Raw genomic sequence first — 22,858 nt, forward strand, 5'->3', positions numbered from 1 at the left:
GTTTGTCACATTAGTCGAGATACTGTGCAAAAGGCAAAAAAAATGGAAATTATATGAAAAACGCCAAAGACAATTTTGAAATTATGCTTTCGAATACTAAAAGGGGAGGAGAGAATTGATGTGTGGTCTAATATGTAAAATTTTGCTTATAACGTAACTGTTTTTGTTTAGGTTTACGGAAAATACAGACGAGTCATTTTTGAAAGGTTTTCTTTTTTTTTCTACAGACAAAGATTCTTTCGGTCGTTGAGCAAGAATGCATAGAGAATACCAAGGTGTGGAATCTCTATTATTCTTTTTATTTTGTTTATCATTCGCCCGCCTCGCCCACACTTCAATCGAACGCAAGGTCTAAAAAAATCTCGCCTTACAAGAGAACCTACTTACATACTTACATCTTTCATTTATTTTTTTTTTTTCTGAAGGCAAGAAGATGTCTAAGGTACTTCATTTTGAAGAAAGAAATGTAGCAACGTAAAATAAGGGCCATTCCTCTCCCTTAAAAAAAGAATGTAAAGTGTTATACTTCCAGACATGTGTACTTCTCAACAAACAACGTCTGCGATGCTTATGGAGTCTTTGGTTGACACTAGAAACCTTGTTAACTTTTCAGCACTCACCTAATCATTGTTGATGAAAGTCTGAAGTTTCTCAATTATTTTTCTTCTTACTTTCATTTTATTTTCGCGTGCTGAGTTTTTTTTTTCTCTAAAACTTATATTCTACTAAAAAAACTGATGATTTCATTCATGTGCAAAACATCGATGTAACATGAAAGTGAAAAAAAGGCAAAGTAATGCCAAACATTATTCATACATAAAATATATCAACGTTATTTTGTCGAATGAAAAAAAGTTTAGATGAAGAAAGTGTTTTTTCTATATGTATGTGAACTTGTGTGTGAGTTTGTAAAACTATGATAAGCTCTCACTATATTTAGCAGCGAATAACTGTAATTTGCGTTGTTTGCCAAGTTGCCAGTATTCAAGCAGCTACATCCCATGAAAATCTGTGCAATAGTGTTATGACTGATAAGTGTTCCCGTAGAAAGTTGAGTCTCTCTCTGCTCATTCCGCCTGAGTTATGTAGTCAATGCAAAAGGTACACAGTGTTCAGAGGTGACTCTTTCCACTTAATTGAAGTCTGGAATTGAAATTGAATATTTTGATAGAAATAACCATCAGTATTAAGTAATTCAACAAATAAACATTGAATATCTTACAGAGGTCATTTCACTGCTGCTTGCTGTGTTCCTCCTCCTCCTCCTACTACTACTACTACTATTACTATTATTACTACTACTACTACTACTATTGCTACTGCTGCTGCCGCCACCGTCTCCACTGCTGCTGCTGGAATATTGGTTTCACAACTCTTTTCCATTTCTCCAGTTTTAATTTAGTCAACTATTATTCTTCTACCAGGCCCACAAGGCTTTATTTATTTGCTAGTAAATCAAAATTTCTTTGTTGTTTTAGGTTGCTATGTGATTATGCAGTCACACATGGTTCCCCATAGACTAGCTTTGTATCTCACTATTTACAATCTAAAATTTGCCTGTCACGTGATCCATTCGACCAATCGTGTCCTTTTTACTTCTCACTTCTCTAATGCTCTAGGAAATATATGAACCATTTTCAATAATAGAAGTTTCAATGTACTGACAATGTCCAAAGCTAGTTATTAAAAGTTGTTAACCTCTTGTAGTATTTCAGTTTAGATTTTTTTAATGTTAGATGTAAAACATTTGTAAAAGTAAAACTTTAATTTAGTATAATAATTAATAGCATTTTTTAATCAATTTCCTAATAAGAGTAGGATGTGACACAAGGTAAGCATCACATTGTCTAGGTTCAGCATCAAAATCAGATCCGTTTGCATACTCCGGTAATGGTGCCTTAAGTGATTAGCAATAAACCAATCACTTTTCCTAAAAAGAATTTTTAATCAAAAAACTTTAAAATAATGTTTTTGTAAGATAAGCTTTTGTAAGATCCTGGCAATCCATATTTCTTACTAATGGAGATGTGGCTTCCGTTTGTCGGAAGTCAAACCCCTACTATTACTTCTATTATTTGCACGATCTTTTAATGCCCGATTCAGTTTTTTATGGAAATCGCTCATGACATGACATGAAACTATTTGATGGAGCGAGCTAACAAGAATGAAAGATGATTGTTGCAAAGACAGGAAATGACTATTGACCTTAGTCGTGAAAAGACCAACGTTGTATGTAGAAGGGAAACAGTGAGCAGGAAGAGAGTTCTTTGCAAGAAGCTACTGGAATAGGAAGCTGTATTACAATGAGGTATTAAAACAGCAAATTGATGGAGAACTCTAGACCAATGAGTCAAAGAGTTGGAGCAAAGGAAGCAGGGAATGGATCAGACAATTCTGAAGAACACATGTCATAATAGTATTTTTAGAAAAGACTGACACTAGCAGCATCAAGTCTTTGTGAGAGAAAGGTTGCAGTGAAAAAGAAATGGGGGTGCCAATCAAATTACAGATACATTTCTGCAATTTATCAAGAACCTTCAAATGAGACACAGATTCATCAGCTCAAATATGACAACAGCACTCCATACATGATTGATAGTAGATTTGTAGAGATAAAAAATAGCCTCGAGTGTCAAAAAGTGTTTAGAGTAAGAGAGAGAACCGATTTTATGAGAATCAGAAAAAGCAATGGATTTAATATATGAAATCCAAGAAAAATTTGATGAGAAAGAAGTTGTAGAGTTGATTTCTCATCGAGAACAGAGCTATCCATAAGAATCTCAGGAAGAAAAGGGAGTTCATTTACAACAGTTAATAGATTAGCTGTTGAACGAAAATCATGAAAGCTATACTGGACATTATTAAAGAAGCCCAGACTTTCCAGAAAAAAACAAGTCTGGTATTGATCAACTTCACAAAACCTTTGCTAATAACAGAGAGATGACTAAAAGGATGATATTTAGTTGGATCAGATCGATCACCAGTATTTTTAAAGATAGGGACAACAGATGACTCCTTCCAACAGGAAAGGAAATAGGACTGAGACTAACAAAGACTGAATAATTTCGAGAGGATAAAAAAGTTGAGGTGCACAACGTTTGAGAACAACAAGGATCAAATCAGGACTTTAGATTGGTCAAGACCAGTAAGGATTCTACTAATCATCTTTGGAGTGATAATTACAGAATCAAGAGTCTGATCAGTTTATGAAAGAAAATCCAGAAGAACAGCACTAGAATCGTCGATAAAAGAATTGTAAGCAAAAAAAACGAGTAAAGATATCCTTATAATATAAAATTATCCTTATAATATGAAATTACCTTAAGACCATTAAGAAGACAAGGAATAGCAGACTTGCCACGATTAGTAATACTTTTATAGATTCTCCAAAATCATGAGTCAATCTTTTGAGATGAAATAGTCACAAATCCTTTGAGAATAGTTAGACTTAGCTTCAAAAATTGCTCTCTTGCAGACATTGCTATCTCTTCTGTAAGATTGAACCTTCAGAACCATTCCGATGATACTGATTATAGTAATGATTATGATGATACTGATTATAGTAATGATTACGATGATACTGATTATAGTAATGATTATGATGATACTGATTATAGTAATGATTATGATGGGAAATAACCAAAGCACAAACAAATGAAGGCCAAGAAGAAGAATGAAGTTTGGTTAAAAACTGACGATGAAAAATGAATGTGTTCCAAGAAGTCAGTCAGTAACCTCCTTAGCAGCAACATTCGGAGACATACCAAAGATAGAACTCCATGGAACGTCACAGAGAAAACTGTGAAGCCCATCGTAGTTTACTATTCTATTACAAACTAATATATGTCATTTTTCAATGCTTAATTCAGTGTTAGGCAGTAATATAGTATATGTTCTGTTGTCTTGATATAATCCTCCCAGGCTTTACTTCTTTTTTATTTTTCCGTGAGAAAATTATTATTATTATTATTATTATTATTATTATTATAATGACGACGACGACGACGACAACAACAACAGCAACAACAACAACAACAACAGCAGCAGCAACAACAACAACAACAACAACAACAACAACAATAATAATAATAATAATAATAATAATAATAATAATAATAATAATAATAATAATAATAAATAGGCTCCAAAATTATTGGCGAGAATTTCACCAAATTGTCTGTAGTTTATTGTTTTCCTGTAAATGGAATTGTGAATGAAATAATCTAGTTGGGAACAGATGGGGATCGGACAATTATGATAACTTCAATGATAACGAACAATGAAAGTGAAAGTGATTTGTTTTTTAACCAAAAAATAAATAAAATAACAAAATCTTTGATTGAAAAAATCGACCAGAGATCAAAATATAAATTTTTCAATATTTTAAATTAATAAATGAATATTAATATAAAATATTTATAAATTAATAAATGTTAATACAAAATATTTATTAATGAATAAATATTAATATAAATTTATTTATCAACAAACGAATGTTAATATAAGTATTTAAATAATCAAGGGCATTCCAATACAAAACCTACTGTAGAACACTCTCAGACACACAAAGTACATTTCTGTGAAAATTAAAAAAATAGTCCCATCCGTTTCGGTGTTCGTAGGGAATATACTCACGCACAAACACAGACACATACAGATAAATGATATTTATATATAAGTAGAGATTTATTAATTAAAAATGAATATTAGTATAAAATATTTATTAATAGGCACATATTAAAGTAAAATATTTATTACTTATAAATGAATGTTAATATAAAGTATGGGATACTCAATTTTGGGTAAAAAAAAAACAAATTACTTTCACTACGACCCCCTATCATAAACCCTTTCTACTGCTTGTTTTCATTGCCTCTTATTGCAAGTAATTTTGCAGAAGTCTTCAATTCATGGTTCATTTGAAATAGTATTTCTGTGTTCTCTTTATGGTCTAAGACATGGTTGGTTGGACAGATCATATGTTAAGTTAAACAGAAAGGATTTTGAAATGTAGTAATGGATAATTTAAATAATGAACAAAAAATTCAAACACTGACCTTGTGGAAAAAAGAATCCGGAAATCCAGAATGACAGTGGTGCTCCCAGCTTGATCCAGTAGTTAATGAAAGAACAACGGAGGTTCAAATCTTGTACCCAGCTGGCCAACGGCTTAAGTGAAGGGTAAGCAGCAGCTGACCACATACCAGGAACTTGATTGTTGAGAAAGGATATATAGATGCGTTCAAGTTCATCACTCATCACTACAAAACCTTTGATTGCTTTTTTCAACTGTTCAAGGGAATCCTGTTGAGTAAAGATCAATTGCTGAGATCATCGTTTGAAATGATTCAATGCTTTTGTTTAAATCATCTGAAATTATTTTGGATTATACTAAAGAAAGGCATGGTCAACTTTAAATTCTGAATATTCTGATTAAATAATTCACTCAATTAGTCATCCAGTAATGGTATTATTACTAGTTGAATAGTCTATATCCAGTCGCTGATATTGTTCTTATAGAAGTGAGATGGGAACTTACCAGCTGAGTAGAAAATCACAAAGGCTACCGGTGATAAACACCATCTCCTTCATGGACGTGAACCATTAGCCCAACGTCAAGGCATGTTCATTCCCTAACATCGCAGAAAGAAACCAGATTGCAGCGGTGGCTCAGAGGGTTAGGGAATGGCCGCCTCTTGTTGACCTGAGAATTCTCCCTGATACTGAAGTTTAGAAGTGGATAACGCTCAAACACTTGAGAATGGGAATGGTGCGATCAAAAGTTGTTCTAGCCAAATGAGACTACGAAACTGTCACGATCATGTGTGAAATACGGAAGAGGGGACCATAAAATATAACACTGCCTTGGCTGCCCTCTACTGGCCATCCGTTGCAGAAGTTGATCTGACAGAATAGAACAATTAAAAAAGTGGAAAACTTTCGTCTGACCATACTTTAAAGACACACAAAGAAGACGTAATATCTAAGATTCATTAGATAAGAAGAATAGAATGTGATCAGAAAAGTCTTGATTTGGTTTTTATTGGTTTTATTTTCAAAACTCTTTCTGATTTTGAGAAAACGGATTTGAGAAGAGAATGTTGATGATAAATTTTATTTGGTATTTGACATTTTCTAGTTTACTTAAATGAAAATTCATCTCAGCAGTAAAAGATATGAGCAATAAAAGATTAAAACTTATGGACAAATTAACATTCTATCGAAATCACATGAAATGGTAACTTAATTTAAAAATTTTTTTACTAATGAGTCACTACTTATAAAGTTATAAAATCAATAAAATATGGTTAATAACATGGATAGATCGATCATGAATAATATGAGAGGATTATTGACCCCATTTTTCGAAAACATGGTCATAAAATATTTTCTTTATAAATAAAACGGAAACGATTTTTGATTCCCCGACGAAAATTCCCCCTTGTCCATTTGTCCATTCGTCCATTAGTCAGTCCACACTTTTCTCAATAACTACATCTTTCAATTTTTTGAAATTTTGCACAAACTTTAAACATGATATGAGTAAAAAGGGGGCTTTTCGGCTTAAAATGGCTAAAATTGACACTTTTGTGCTTATTAAAAAAATTGATTCCTTGGATTTTTATAAAACTTCCTGAAAAGTTGTAACTAACTGATTTCTATATAATTTTTTTTTGTCTATACTTGAATGGATTCTGGATCATGCAGTAGCTTCTGGTGAGGCCTCTCGATGCCATATTAGTGGGTAATTGTTACGGCTTTACCTTATCATGTTCTACAAAAAAAAAATTATTTGTTTCTTTTTCTCTCTTAGTTTCCCCTCTCTGTCCTGCTCTAAGTAAATCTGACGACCTAGTCCACAAATTCCAAAATTCCATCATGACAAGTTTCAAGAAAAAATACACGATTAAACCCGGTTCTCCAACTTCCTACTACCAGGTCTCTTTGTCCAAGATCAGGGGTCTACGTTCTAACATTCCTGAGGTTGAAACCCAATTATAGGAGACTAAACCAGACCTTTTATTTTTAAGCGAAACTGGCATTGAACAGGCTATTTCCCTAGAAGAGTTTGCAATTAAAGGATAATCTAACTTAACTTCTAAATCTGACCTCAAAGACCTCCATGGGCATGAAATATGCGCCTATATTAAAGATGGCTTTCCATGTGGTAGGGACATCTCCAGAGAAGGTCCTAACTTACCCTATATGTGCTTCCGGGTTGCATTAGCTCACACTACTACATTTTTAATTTACTCTCTATCGCCCCCCACAACAGCGGAGTTATTATCTTTAAAAGCATATCTGAGAAAACTAACCAAGTCCTATCTGCTTCAGCTAATATTCACATATGTGGAGACTTCAATGTTCACAACGTGGAATGGTTGATCCACTCAAACAAGACCGATGATGAGGGGAGGTTCTGTCATGATTTCTCCATTGCTTATGACCTCACTCAGATTGTTCATGCACCCATCCGTGTGTCCGACAATGACGGCCAGTATGCGAGTCTACTAGACCTTTTTCTCACAACTTGCCGTGAACTATGTTCAGTTTCTGTTCAGTCTCCTTTTGGGTCATCCGACCACTCTGTTGTATCAATTAAGATAAAAATGAAATATAATAAGTCCCCAGACGTACCTCTCCATCGTACAGTATATCGATACACTATGGCTGGCTGGGATAGCTTCCATACATTTATATCGGATCTACCTCTGCGTTCCATGTTTAAAAAGGATGTGTCCTCTACAGTATCAGACCTGACGGAACAGTTAATTGTAGATATAGACTGTTTCATACCCTCGAAAAAGTTCCAGCAAAAACCTAACAGCCAGCCATGGTTCTCTTCAGAACGTGCTGCTGCCATTGCACACAGAAATCACTTTTTCCACAGCTTCCAACGTAATAGATGTGTGGCACTATTTCCTTGTGCCACTGTTTCTAACACACTCTGCAGCATGGACGGGTGGTAAATTGTCCATGAGCGTAGAGATACAAAGAAACCCCTTCCCATAATTCCCTAGCTATCTTTCTGTCTCTCTTTCCTGCACGACCACCATGATGTGAGGACGCATAGTCTGTCTCTCCGTAAATGAGGGGGGCCACCCCCTCCCTCAACACTAGTTAGGGTAGGTTAGTTAGCTTTGAAAAGCCTATTGTAAAAATTAATTGTAAATTGTTTTTTTTTGTAATATATATTGTATCTCTAATGTAAAATAAAATAGTTAGTTATACCTTTGTATATTACAATTGTGTCGCGTGTCGTTTTTCTTGTGTCTGCCATGAATTCCTTCATAAATGTCTTAAGTCGAAAGGCGGCCCTGAGGACAAAGAAATGAAGATTCCCACCAGAATGCCACCAGGGTGAAGAGATCATCTTGAGAAAGGAAAGGAGCCACACCCAGAACCAACATCTCAGGTATGATTTTCTTCTTACTACACAAACCCTAATGACTGGCCCATCTTCATATCTTCCCGAGACCGCTTTAAGACATTTACTATAACACGTCTGTCGGTCACACCTCGATGGCCGGCTGATAGTGGTATAGATGTATGGAAACTAAAGCCGATTTCAGGACTGCCAGCAACCATTGTAAGAAAGTAATAAAAAGAGTTGTATGCTCAATCCGTCAAGTCCAAACTAGCTGAGCAGCGGCTTGGTCCCAACCAGTTTTGGCAAATAGCAAACAGAATCCTGAACAGAAGCGTGTGCTCTATCCCAACTATCACCAATGGACCTGAGGTAATCTCGTCAGCATCAGACAAAGCCAAACTCTTTGCCAAGAACTTTGCAGCTAATTCTACCCTTTGCGACCAAGGCCGCCAACCCCCAATATTTTCTCCTGTATCAGAAAACACGCTATGTGATATACAAATATCTGTACGTGATGTTGCCAAGCTAATCAAAAACCTTGATTCCAGTAAAGCAACCGGCCCTGACAGTATTCCAATTATAGTACTTAAGAAACTTCAACCAGACCTAACGCCCATACTTACAAAACTGTTTAAACGTTGTCTTAAGGAGAATAGCTTCCCATCACCCTGGAAAATCTCATCAGTATGCCCTGTATTTAAGAATTCAGGTGATCGTTCATCAGACCAATAAGTCTCCTGTGCGTCATGAGTAAGTTGCTGGAATCTGTGTTAAATACAGAAGTAATCAACCATCTCAACAAAAATAACCTTCTGAGTGACACTCAATATGGTTTCCATTCTGCTAGATCTACAGCAGATGTGCTTACAGTTATATCTCATAGGATTAGCAAATCTCTCGACAGGGCAATTGCTCTTGACATATCTAAGGCCTTTGATAGGGTATGGCATAAAGGTTTACTTCACAAGATCTCTAGCTATGGTATAGCTGGAAATGTCTTCTCAATTATTAAAATTTCTTTCTGATAGGTTCATAAGAGTAGTAGTTGATGGGCAAAAATCAGAAGCTCACAGTATTAATGCTGGTGCCTCTCAGGGGTCCATTCTGGGCCCAACTCTTCCTGATCTACATTAATGATCTTCCAAATCACATCCTTACATCATTTGTAGACATTTATGCTGATGACACTACCATTTATGGTAGCACATCTAAGATAGTAAACGACCAAGTTCTCTCCGATTCTCTCTCCTCTGATCTTGAGCATGTGGTACAATGGGGAAAGGAGTGGCTGGTTACTTTTAATGCATCTAAAACCAAGCTTCTCTCTTTACATCATCAACATTCTGATCCACATCTGGCATCAATTGAAATGAATGGCTCTCATCTTCAGGAGGCCTCAAGTTTTGACAAGCTTCTGGGTTTGACCATTACTCCTGATCTTAAATGGAACATGTACATCAAATCTGTTGCCAAGGCCGCTGAAAAATGGTGGGATCTTTCTATCGATTCAGTAGATATCTCACTGCTGATGCAATTCTCTATCTATATAAGAGCCAGGTACGTCCAAGGATAGAATACTGTTGCCACATCTGGGCAGGAGCTGCTAGAAAGGACTTGTCCTGCCTTGATAGAGTTCAAAATAGACTTCATAGCCTCGTAGGAGATGTCCTTTTCTCTTCCCTGCAATCTCTATCTCACAGAAGAGATGTTGCGAGTTTGTCTCTGATGTATCGTTATTTTCATGGAAAGTGTTCGCCTGAGCTTCAGTCTATGGTCCCCCCTCGCCTAACTTTCACAAGAAACACCCGTCTAGCTGAAAACACTATCAATAATTCCCCCCACTCTTTATCTGTGCATAAACCTAAACGTAGATTCCATGAACAAAGCTTTTTTCTTAGAACTGCACGCCTGTGGAATTGTCTTCCGTTTTCCTGCTTTCCGGCTGACTACAATATGGTTGTCTTCAAGTCTAACGTAAATAAGTTCTTGATGAGCCGTTCTATATAAGTTAACAAATTTACCGAATTTTCATTACTAATGATTACTATATTGTCCAATTTCTACTGTACACTCCTTAACCCTTATCCTTGAGTGGCCTCTTTGCCTTGGTAATGTGGTAATACCTGTGTAAAAAAAAATAATAATACTTCGCGATAACTCTTGGGTGTACCCTGGGGGCTCTTAAAGAGCTAATAAAAACACTCCATTTTGGGGACTATTTTATCATATTTGTCCAAAATTTTCTGTGTATGTCTATTTAGCAGTTTTGCATGGTGCTGAACTCATATTTAAGTATGTTAAGGTGTTGGGGATTTGGGGAGCTAAATGGAGGGGGAACAAACGACGGACTTAGTCATTTCATTTTTGCATGGTGGTAACTCAAATTTTCATATGTTAAGGTCTAAAACTGCACCGTTTCACCAGGATTTGACATTCCCTGGGGACTTTGGGGGGTAAATAGGAGGGGGGGGGGCTAAATGCTGAACTTAGTCATTTTTTTATGCCTCGTTCACTGTGCACTCACGGGCGACCATGCATGCTTCACTTTTTCTATTATAATCTTCGATACTATAGGAAGAAACGAAGCAATTCCTATTTCCAGCAAATACTGCAGCATGTTTTCATGCAAAAATATGCACATTTCGTCATCGTTTAACAAATATTATAATTTATTCTCTTCAATTTACTATCTCAAGTGCGTAATCCCATATAGACAGTAGCAAATATTCACTCCCTTTAAATTTAGTCTCTCCACAAACCCTAAATCACAGGGTCTTTTCTTCATAGCCATATATAGCCACATGCCTCCGAAAGAATATTTCCCTTCTTAAATGCATTCATTTTATACATATTACGTTTGACTAAAAACTTGGCTCTCCTTTTAGTCTTAGTTTAACAAAATGACTAAATACTTTGTGATTCACATTGCTATTAGAAACAATTGCTATTCAGATTAAGAGTTTGTATTTTCGAACAAGAAAAATAATATTCACTGTATCAGATACTGGCATAGCATATTATAGCTTATCTTACGTTTTATTTATTTTTTCTTCTAATATATGACCATAATTTATATAAATCATTTCGTTTTACTATCGGAACCACAGAAACAATGAAACACGCAACATATTTCGCACAACTCAATTTTCTCCTTACCGTTTCCGCCATTCATAAGTTTGGATGTTCTAAACAAAAGAAACCTTTTTTTTGTTTTACTACACTTCAATACATCCAACGTTAAAACACGATTCTGTTTTGTTTTTTGTCTTTCATATATAAATAAACCTTACATCAATTACTACTCCTACGACTATTATTATACTTATTATTAGTATTATTACTACTAGTAGTATTTATTATTATTATTATTATTATTATTATTATTATTATTAATACGACTACAACTATTATTCAATAATAATAATAATAATAATAATAATAATGAAATTGTTTGGCAAAACAGAAAAGGAAATTGATTCTCTAGATCAAACTGTAGAGCAGTGGAGTGAATGCATAATTATGGAGTTTGGAATTTCAAAATGTGCAGTAGTTAACCTTAAACGAGGGCAGGGAGGAGCCATGAAAGGCATCATTTTGCCAAATGGTAGAAGATTAGGAGATTCTGATGCAGATGAAGGGGTGTATATGGGGAGACTCAAACTGCTCCTGAAATCCTGAATAGTAATAACCTGTTCTCAGCCATCAATTCATGGGTGGTTGCTGTAATACAGTGCAGCTTTTGTAGGATGGACACAGGAAGAAATGAAAAAACTGTAAGTCAAGTATGGAGCATTTCACCCAAATTCGAATGTGCTCAAGCTGTATATCACAAGGAAGAAAGGAGGAAGAGGGCTGATATTGCGATTAAAGAATGTGTCGGGGCGGGGGGGCTTAGACACATGCAGCACTACTTGGCTAACAGTCATGAAGTGTTACTTGCATCAGCGATGAAAGATGAAGAGCTAGATAAAGAATCACTGGAAGATAAGCAGAAGTATAAGGAAAGAATTGAAACAGAAAAGTTGACTGAGTTGGAAAAAATGAAACTTCATGGTCAGTTTGAGTAAGATGCTAAGGCACTAAAATGTCAGGACATGTGGAATTTTCTGTCTAAAGGTGACTTGAAAAGAGAGACAGAAAATCTGATATTTGCTGCTCAGGAACAGGCACTCCATACAAATGCAACCAATAGAAATATCTTTGGGAAGGACTGTTCTGAGAAGTGCAGGCTGTGTGGTGTATCTCTTACAACACTGTCAACACATTGTTAGTGCGTGTTCTATACTTGCTCCAAAATAGCACAAACGTCACCATGACAAAGTTAGTACAACTCTGCACTGGAGTTTGTGCCAAAAGTTTGGAATCCAAGTGACGGATAAATGGTTCCAACATCACCCAGAAGCGGTAGTGGAAAATGAGGACATTAAGATTCTCTGGGATTTCATGATTCAGTGTGACAGAGAGATAACTCAAAGGAAACGGATATTGTAGTTGTGAACAAAAAGATTAATAAATATCAAATTATTGATGTGGCTTGCCCAAACGACATCAACTTAACAGGAAAGAAAAATGAGAAACTACAGAACAATCAGCAACTGAAGGTGGAGATTGCTAGATTGTGAAAACTTCCATCGTGCCATAATCACAGGTGTGCTTGGCTCAATTTCTGATGATCTTATGAAACAGCTGAACTCCTTGGGAATTAGATACAACATTACCGTACTCCAGAAGTCAGTTCTACTTGGCTAAGTAAACATCCTATACCAGATGCTTTCCATCTAATTGACTCTTTGACTATCCTCGCTAGCTTTCGTGTAAGAGCCCGCTCTTGTGGGTCAAAAAACGGTGTAAAACATCACAACACTGTCAAGTTAATGGAATAATGAAACTATAAGAGTTTTGTTTATTTTGCGGGTATTTATGCGCAAAACGCTATCTTTTTCAGTTAAAATATTTACTTTCACTTATTACTTTTATAAAAACCCAACATAAACATTTAATTTATCCTGACCTGTACACACTAAGATTCAACCATGGTATTTTTGCCCCTACCATGGAAAGCAATTATTCTTTTTTTACATAAACATTGAATTAAAGTTGAAAAACATATATATATATATATATATATATATATATATATATATATATAGAGAGAGAGAGAGAGAGAGAGAGAGAGAGAGAGGATAGATAGATATACATATTTCCCCCAAAACTTCTGGCCTTGAATGAGGGGAGACTAAAACTTGCTGCTATGGTTTCAAATGATCTGAAACAACAACAAGGAGAGACTTGATTCCAAATGTTTCTCATATGTTATATCTTCCCTCTTTTGTACATAAGGTACGATAATGAATATCTCCAGTATCAAATAATCCTTATACACTGTGAAATTTACTTTATGTATGAAAACCAAAGAGGCGGGATTTAACATATGCGAAATATTTGGAATTAAGCCTCCCCTTGCTGTTATTTCAGATCATTTGAAATCATAGCAGCAGGTTTTAGTCTCCTCTCCATCAAGAAAAGAGGTTTGGGGAAAATATCAGATATTTAGTAATTCATATGCAAAACTAGAAAAACAAATGACTATGATTGAAACATTTTATGGCTGTAAAAAAAGTGCCAAAAATAGGCTCTGGATGATGGATGATCCCTTTAATATGCGACCTTCCAAAGAGCCTTCATTTGTTAAATTCTGATCAATAGTTGCTGAGATTTGGAACTTATAAAATTGTCAAAAAAAAAAGAAGAAAGATGGTATATCTATGGATATATCTATACTGGAAGCCAAATTTAATATTGGTTACTGTAGTATGGTTATTATTGTTACTAACGAGGCTTTCTAACAACATTACCTTATACTTCTGCAGAATTAAATAAAAACATACCAGACTATTTAGTGTGGGGAGTCGATGTTAATATTATAACTTTATTATTATTATTATTATTATTATTATTATTATTATTATTATTATTATTATTATTATTGTTGTTGTTATTGTTTTGGGGTGGTGGTGGGAACTTTAGTATTGTTATGATTGCTATTATTTTAACTAAGAGTACTATTTTGATTTTCTACATTCTTCCTATTTTCTGTTTGCACTGGAATTCGGGTGGCAGTAAGCCTCCACAGGGTCCTAGTCCAATTCGCACTCATCATAGTTACAAAAAGTCTCCTGTGCGTCATGAGTAAGTTGCTGGAATCTGTGTTAAATAGAGAAGTAGTCAACCACCTCAGTAAAAATAACTCCTTAGTCACATGCAGTATGGTTTCCGTTCTGCTAGATCTACAGTTATATCTCATAGGATTAGTGAATCTCTTGACAGAGGTTTTATTTTCTAGGGCAATTGCTCTTGATATATCAAAGGCCTTTGATAGGTGTGGCAAAAAAGTCTACTTCATAAGATCTCCAGCTATGGTATAGCTAGAAATGTCTTCGCAATTATTAAATCATTTCTCTCTGATAGAGTAGTGGTTGATGGGCAAGAATCAGAAGCTCTCTTTCTGACCTAAATCAATGTTCTCCCAAATCACATCCTCAGATCATTCCGAGACATTTATGCTGATGATTACCATCTATGGCAACACTTCAAAGGCCGTAAATCACCAAGTTCTCTCTGATTCTCTCTCTTCTAATCTTGACCACGTGATATAGAATTAGTATTTAATGACCAAATAATTTATTAAATTAGTATGAATTAAATGCTGTTTCTCATCTTTATAAAAATAATACATCTTTTATCTAAAGATAGTATATGTTTTAAATGCAAACCATCTTTTCTTTGAAACTTTTATCTCTTACTTTTCCTCTGACAACATTTATATGAACAATTACATTTTTCAAAAATTCAAATTATTTTAATAACTGAAAGGAATGCACAATGTATTCATTTGTGACATCGGCCACCGGTAACATCTTGTAAAACAAAACACATAGTTGCAAATTGACTCAGAGTTTCAGAACATTTGAAAACAATGTCCTCGATGGTCGTACATCCAAACAATATGATATAAATGCAGAAGTGCCTCAGGGGTTTATCCTTGGACCTCTATTATTCCTAATATTCATAAATGACCTCCCCGACAAAATTGCGTCTGAGATGGGTATATATGCTGATGACACCACGCTTTATAACAGACACGACAGGAAAACAAATGAACACATATCTAAAGAAATGGCAGAAACACTAGAGGATGACCTCCAATCTGTAGTGAAATGGGGACATAAATGGATGGTCACCTTAAATGCTGCCAAGACTAAACTTGTTTCCTTCAATAATTACAAGAAACCATCTTTACCACCAATAGCAATGGCCAAAGACTCTTTATCTGAAAATACATCTTTTAAACTCCTCGGCCTAACGTTCACAGGAAACATGAGTTGAAACAATTACACTGAGAGCATTGCCAGGACTGCTGCGAAAATGGTAGGTTCTCTCTACCATGCTAGAAAGCTACTAACGTCCGAAAGTATCCTGTACCTCTACAAGGCCACCATTCGCCCATGTATGGAGTTTTGCTGTCATATTTGGACTGCTGCATCTGCTACTAGTCTCTCACTCCTAGACAAGGTTCAAAAGACAATTGCCATAGGTCCTGAACTGTCACCTAAGCTTCAGCCTCTGTCCCATCGATGCAATGTAGCATCCCTCTGCCTGTTCTACAAGTACTTTAACGGTGAATGCTCTGACGAACTGCAAGCACATGTACACCCTCGACATAAATACCCCCGACAAACCCAACAAGCAGAAAAATCCCACCCCTTCACAGTAGAGATCTCTAGATGTAAGAGAGCCTTCTACTCCAGTAATTTCTTTCCCAGAACCGCTAGACTTTGGAATTCCCTTCCGGGTTCCTGCTTCCCCAACTGTACTGACATGCAGAAGTTCAAGTGTAATGTGAACCGACATCTTGCTGCCCAACTCCCCACATAGTACCCCTATGGCTTATGTCCCTAATAGTAGCCTCCTACATCAAAGTGGCAATGTGCCTTGTTTGGGGTGAAAATGTAAAAAAATTAAAAAAATGTATGTTTATTTGCAGAGTAAACATTGCTCGTGATTATTTATTTTTTAAAAAAAATGACACAGTTAATTTATTCAAAATACGAAAACTACTTTTACACAAACTTCTTAAAAAGAAAAAGGTCTCAGAATAACATGCATTGTGTGTGTGTGTGTGTGTGTGTGTGTGTGTGTGTGTGTGTGTGTGTGTGTGAATAATAAAACGAAATGGAAAACTTTATGTCAAACTCAAGAACTTATATTAAATTTTGAACCGAACTATTTATTTAATCCACAAAGGAGGATTATTCTCTTTCTATCAGTAGAAGTCAAGTAATTATTAAAGTATTCTTAGTTATTACTGCAGATAGTAATGACTGAACCACTAATCTTCAGAAGACTGTCATGTAGAATTGAGTGTATATCAACGTGTTTATCCGTTGCACCACGTGTTCATGTGGACAATTCTAGCATGAATTTAGGAACTTTTCAAAATTGTGTATAGGTTTCCGAGTTCAATATAAAGTTTCCTAAATTCAAAGAAGGTCGAAGATTACATTGGCTGAACCTTTATGTAAATAGAAATGTTTTGGGATGTTTCAATAGAAAAATTGTTATTTTGAGACGATTTAAACATATGCCTGTGTTGTTTACGTTTAGAAACACGCGACACTTGAATGATGTCAGTTATGGTATGATGCTAAACCTGTTCCTTTTAGTTGTTAGCATAATTTGAATATTCAAAATACACTTGATCCTTTGTTTTGGTTTGTCACCGAGACTTTTTTTCAGAGAGAGACGTATGATGCTGAATTATCAATTCGCAGAGAAGAATTTCCCATTAAAAACGAAATGATTCGTTAATGGAAGCAGAATGCGGAGAACATGAACATCTTGGAAAATTCTTTGTATTTTTTATTTAGCCTTGAGCAAAGTCTCTAACCATAATTCCCTGTTTTGTCTCCAGATTCATTCTGATTTCTGCTATGCTTTACTTTGATATTTCTTTATCAGTTGTTCATTTTATTACATACATAATAGACTTCTTCTATCATCCCTGTATCTTTACAGACTTTTCATAAACCAATAAAGGATAAAATGAATAAAAGCTGTTTTAGACTCCCACCACTCCCGCATCCCTTAGCCGCATCCTGTTATTTAGATATAGATACTCTTTACTCCCAACCAACGCATCCTCGCCCCCCCCCCTCCGTCTTTCTCTCTTTCACTGGAGGAATCCAAAACCACCCTTTAATCCAACCATGTTCCCTCCCTTTCTCACGGTTTCTGTATTCCCTAGCTACAAACTGCTATCGCCTCTATCATTCAATACCTGAAAACACTAAATCTCTAACCCTCCTCGTTGAACATTCTCTTTCTCTCTCTCGTTCGCTCGCTTTCCTTGACTCTCTCTTTCCCTCTCTTTCTCTCTCTCTCTCTCTCTCTCTCTCTCTCTCTCTCTGTATATCTCTTTATCTATCTATCTATCTATCTATCTTTTCTCTATGTTTGATTTTCTCTCTTCTTTCTGAATCTTTCACTCACGTTAACCAGCACTCTCCCCCCCTCTCTAGCACTCTCATTCTCTGAAGTTTTTTTTTTCTCTATTTCACTCTCTTTAGCCTCTCTTTCTCCTCACACACATTCTCTCTTTCCTTTTTCTAATTCATTCTCTCTACTCTCTTATCCAATCTTTCTACCTCCCACAAAAAGTACAGCTTGTTCTATAATTCATTCTCTAGGTCACCTCAACTTTAACTTACCAACATCTCTATCTATCTATCTATTTATCTAACACACACACACACACACACACACACACACACACACACACACACACACACACACACACACACACACACACACACACTTCCGAACTCAAAAATCTTTGAAGATTCCATTTTCTTATCACTCGTTTTATTCCTTTTCGCTTCAAACAACATTCTCTCTTGCACACGCTCTCTTTCTCTCCACATAATAAAATTTTATTTTTTTAATCTGTCTTCTAAAATTAATATTACCCCCCCCCTTATCCATATCAATGCATCCTTTCACTACCCCCCCCCCCAATTGTAACCACCTTCTCATTCACTTTACCGGATTCTTTTAAAATGATTTTAAAAATAAAACAAATGCTAGAAAAAAATTGCTTACTTGGATTATTTGAAGCAGCTTGTTGAAACGATCCACTTCTTGGTTAAGAACAGTCGTCAATGAGTTGGCACGTCCTTTTTCATCCAACTTTTTTCACAAAAACGAGATAAAAATAATAATAGATATAAAAATATAAAACTTATTGTAAAATGCATATCTGCTGGATCACAATTGACTTTTTTTATATAACAAAACTGAACATACATTTATATATAAATCCTCTAACATAAGTAGTATGACATGGAAATATTAAAATTTCAATGTGTATGTATGTGTACGCATTTTATATCAAAAATTCATTTCCGTTACCATACAGTATATTATGCATTATGCTGCTTTACTTTGTTAATGTTAATATTTACATGGGTAATATTACTAAACAACAGATTATTAGTCCACAGGGCTGGATATAAACAACAAAGTGAGAAATAAAACTCAATAAAACAATTTAATGCATAACACTTTTTTAGTGTCAGAAATAAATTTCCAATAAAAAAGCATAAAACATTCACTGTATTCCAGTGTATCATACAACAAAAGTAAAGATTTGTGAAATGAGTTGTTTGTACAATTTCCCGTTTCTCCTTTATCGATTGTTAGTCAAGTTGTTCAAAATGACACCCATGTTAGACAACTCTATTTCTGAGTAATGCAGGTTTTGGACGAGTCTCATTTTTTAATTTTGTGTAATTCTTTATTTAAATATAGCCTCAGGGAATATATAGTTCGCAAAATTCTAAAGATCAATTTTTTTTTCAGTTGGTAATTTATTGTTTTCTCAAAATACGATATTGTTTAGTTCGCGAATAACAAGTCGGCAAAATTATGTCTTTGTTGAATTTTTAGTCACCTACTCTTCAAATACCCACCTTAAGAACATAGAAAAACATTATTTTGAACGATTTTCACAGCTTACGCAACCAAAAACTTATCCCAATTTACTCGCTATATTGTATACTTATATAGACAAACTTAACCCAAATGTTTTAGACTTGGAAATTGTTCATATCTTCATACGCGTTCAATCTGAATCCCCAAGATGACTTTGGTGGCTCAAAGGCTTTAACAAAATAAATAAACACACAATGAAGTTTGTGTTCTTCATTCCTTTTCTCAATACCTTTGTAAAAGTAGATAAAAATGCAACCTATTATCAGTAGTGTCTGTTTTAATAACGTTTTTATGCATACACACACACACACATACACACACACGCGCACATCTCTCTCTCTCTCTCTCTCTCTCTCTCTCTCTATATATATATATATATATATATATATATATATATATATATATATATATATATACCAGCAGGGACACCCAACGTTGTCTGGGATTAAATGAGGATCAATAAATGTTCCACCCTCCAATACTTTTATTGTCATTGAAATCGGTGGAATCGCCTATTTTTCAATTAAATCAATTGATTGCTTGCTCTAGTTGGGGACCACCCTGAATCTGCAGTGTACCAAAAGGAAGCTTCACATGCCTCCCGCAATGACTTAGTCCATAATACCGCGGAATCTATTGATTTTATAAAAATATTTTTATATCATGGCTTGACTTAAAGTTTAAAATGCAAAAGTAAAGTATCATGGTTCAATTGTGCTATAAACAGAAACTTTCATTTCGAATGCGCTCCTGTCTCATTATAGTGCCTGCTGTTGATTTCATGGGCTGTGCTTTCTGCTTGTAGCGTGATAAAACTTGTCAAATGCACCTGTGATATTAAGCTGTATAAAAGTATTAACTTTGGTTAAAATCGAACTTTCTTATTTTCTTAAATCAGATTGTTTATATTATCGATTTTCAATACTTCTAGGAAGCATGCTGATAGAAAACTTATGTAAAAACAAGCAACGTAAAAAAAAACAACCAGCTTAGTCGTTTTGAACTCCATAGGAAACTCATTCACACACACTCCGTAATTTACAATTAGCTAAACAAGTCATCCATCTCTCTTGGCTATCTATGTATTTCTCTTTAATATGATAATGACCCTCTAAGAGAAAGAGTGGCTCTCTCCTTTAATTAATTTACATAGCGTATTCTTACGCACCATAAACACATATGTAAATTAGATAACAAAATAATAGGACTCTTTACTTTATCAGTGACGTTAAATTTGAACTCAACTCCAACTCCAAAATCCAACTCCAAAATCCAACTCCAAAATCCAACTGTTCTCTTCTCACTGCACTTTCCACACTGACACCCAAAATAAAGAAGACGGCTCTTTTATAGAGAGACCCAACCACATCTCATTTGCATACCCCTCCCCCCTCTCCTCACATCATGTGATCATCAGTCCATAAATACCAGGAGGCGGCCATTTTTATTTTCTCTTTTTTTTTCTTTCCTAACACTGGCCGCACGATGCATGAGGTAAGGTTCTTTACTTTTAACCACATGCCCCCTTGATCTCTAAGATCAATAATTAGTATCATAGTCCGCCATCTACGCTGGGCGTCTTCGTTCATGGTACGATCGTCGAAGAGGCTCTTCTTCAGACACTTCAACATCAGCATCAACCTCCTCTTCCTCTGATGGCAAGGAGACTCTCCATATATCTAAAATGTGACGAGGCATTCCGTCAATCGCTACCTTGTTTTTGGAGAGTACTTCAGTCACTGTACCTTTTCCCCAGCGAGTCGTGCAACGAGAATTGGGCGGTTTCACCCACACCTCTTCACCAACTGCGATGTCCACGCAGGCCTGTTCTTCTCTCTGTGTTACAGTCAATGGATGTCGCCATTCATAAGAGAAAATAGACCGGTGCGGCACTGATTTTTCGTCTTGACCAGACTTCGGTGTCATATTGTACCAAAAAACTGCTTCTTGGGGCGAAATCTGGCTTCCTGATGCCACAGCTTTTATAGTGCGATGGTGCCTCTCTATAATTCCATTTCCACTTGGACGGTATGCAGCTCTAAAATATAGCCCTACATTCCACTTCGCACATAAGTTTCTAAAAACTTCCGAGCGGAAAGACGTACCATTATCCACCAGCACCTCTTCTACTGGCCCCCTTTCCATAAAAACCTCCTCGACAACTCTCTTTACCTCTTCTGCTGTTTCATTCTTGATTTTCCGCCATATCGCTACTCTCCCAGGCCCACAATCAATCATAGTTACATGCGGTTCATGTTGATGTGTGATGTCAATGGCCAAGTTAGGAGATTTAGAGTTCCCATCCCGTTGCGGTTACCACCTGACGAAGGCCAGAGGAATAGTTGGCCGAAACGTCGTGAAACAACAACTAAGAAAGATGAGGATAATAGTCCGCAGTAAAATAAATTAAAATAAAAACTCTTTGGTCGTAAAAAAGAACAAAATATGCGTATTTATTTACATATTAAGGGTCCATAATCGGTACCCAGGTTCCATGCCTTGGACCCATAAGATTTTGTTTTAATTTCGGTTAAAGAAGTTCCTAGGTTTATCATCAACCTTTCTAGATGCAAATTCTGAAAAAGTTATTTGAAAAAGTCGCATGTGCAATGTTGTATCAACAGGTCATAAATTCAAAATAGTTCCAAATAGTTTTTAGTGATAAAAGAAAACATGAGAGTCATCATATCGCTCAGTATATGATGAGACGATCAGCAAAGTGTCCCTACATATCAATAAATGACGATAAAACAATGTGCGACATTCATAATTGAAACTTAGTGGACAAGTAAGACATAGACTGATATTTATTTGTATTAAATATAGTTAAATAGTGTAAAAGATTGCAAATTTTATTAACGATTCCATTTGATGGCACTTTTTGTATTGTTATTATTCTTTCATTCTGTCCCTTCCCTTTTTATAAGAATACCTCCAACCCGCATCCCTCCTTCTCTCTATATTTATTGGCTCTTTTCTTACACACTCAGTATCCATTCATGTCTTTTTTTACGCCACCACCTCACCTCGCAGTGCTTTCTCATTTTTCCAGATTTTCAAAACTTGTGAGTTTCTACTCCCCCATGTATTTGTATTTCTTTTTCTTGTCAAATTTCTTTGTCTCTCCAGTTTCAAGTCATTACCTTCACATCATCTCTCTAATACACACTACCCCCTCTCTTTGTTTCTATGTTTCTAAACTCTTTCTCTTTTGAGAAATCCTAACCCCCTTCCTCTCATTTATTTGACCCCACCGTTTTCTTTCTTTCTCTCTCTCTCTCTCTCTCTCTCTCATTTTCTTTTTCTTTCTCTCTTTCTCTTTATTTAGCCTCTCTTTTTCATTGTATTTGCTTTTTCTAACCTTCGTGTTAGTCTACCTCGCTCCCTCCCCTTTTCTTTATCTCTCTCTTTTTATTTGCTCTTTCTCTCACTCTCTCT

At 35.6% G+C, this 22,858-nt stretch overlaps 1 protein-coding gene across 1 annotated transcript in view; it reads right to left on the reverse strand.

The window, feature by feature from the left end:
• LOC145245981 (dynein axonemal heavy chain 6-like) overlaps positions 1-22,858 on the reverse strand; it is a 632,504-nt gene that overhangs the window by 14,177 nt on the left and 595,469 nt on the right. Inside the window, exons 76-77 of the mRNA XM_080107771.1 lie at positions 18,530-18,616; positions 5,058-5,304 (exon numbers count right to left, since the gene is read on the reverse strand). Coding sequence (XP_079963897.1) covers positions 5,058-5,304; positions 18,530-18,616 — 334 coding nt within the window. The remainder of the gene's footprint in view (positions 1-5,057; positions 5,305-18,529; positions 18,617-22,858) is intronic.

Source organism: Euprymna scolopes, chromosome 23 (assembly GCF_053919585.1).
Source record: "Euprymna scolopes isolate OS-2025 chromosome 23, ASM5391958v1, whole genome shotgun sequence".
Lineage (NCBI taxonomy): Eukaryota > Metazoa > Mollusca > Cephalopoda > Sepiida > Sepiolidae > Euprymna > Euprymna scolopes.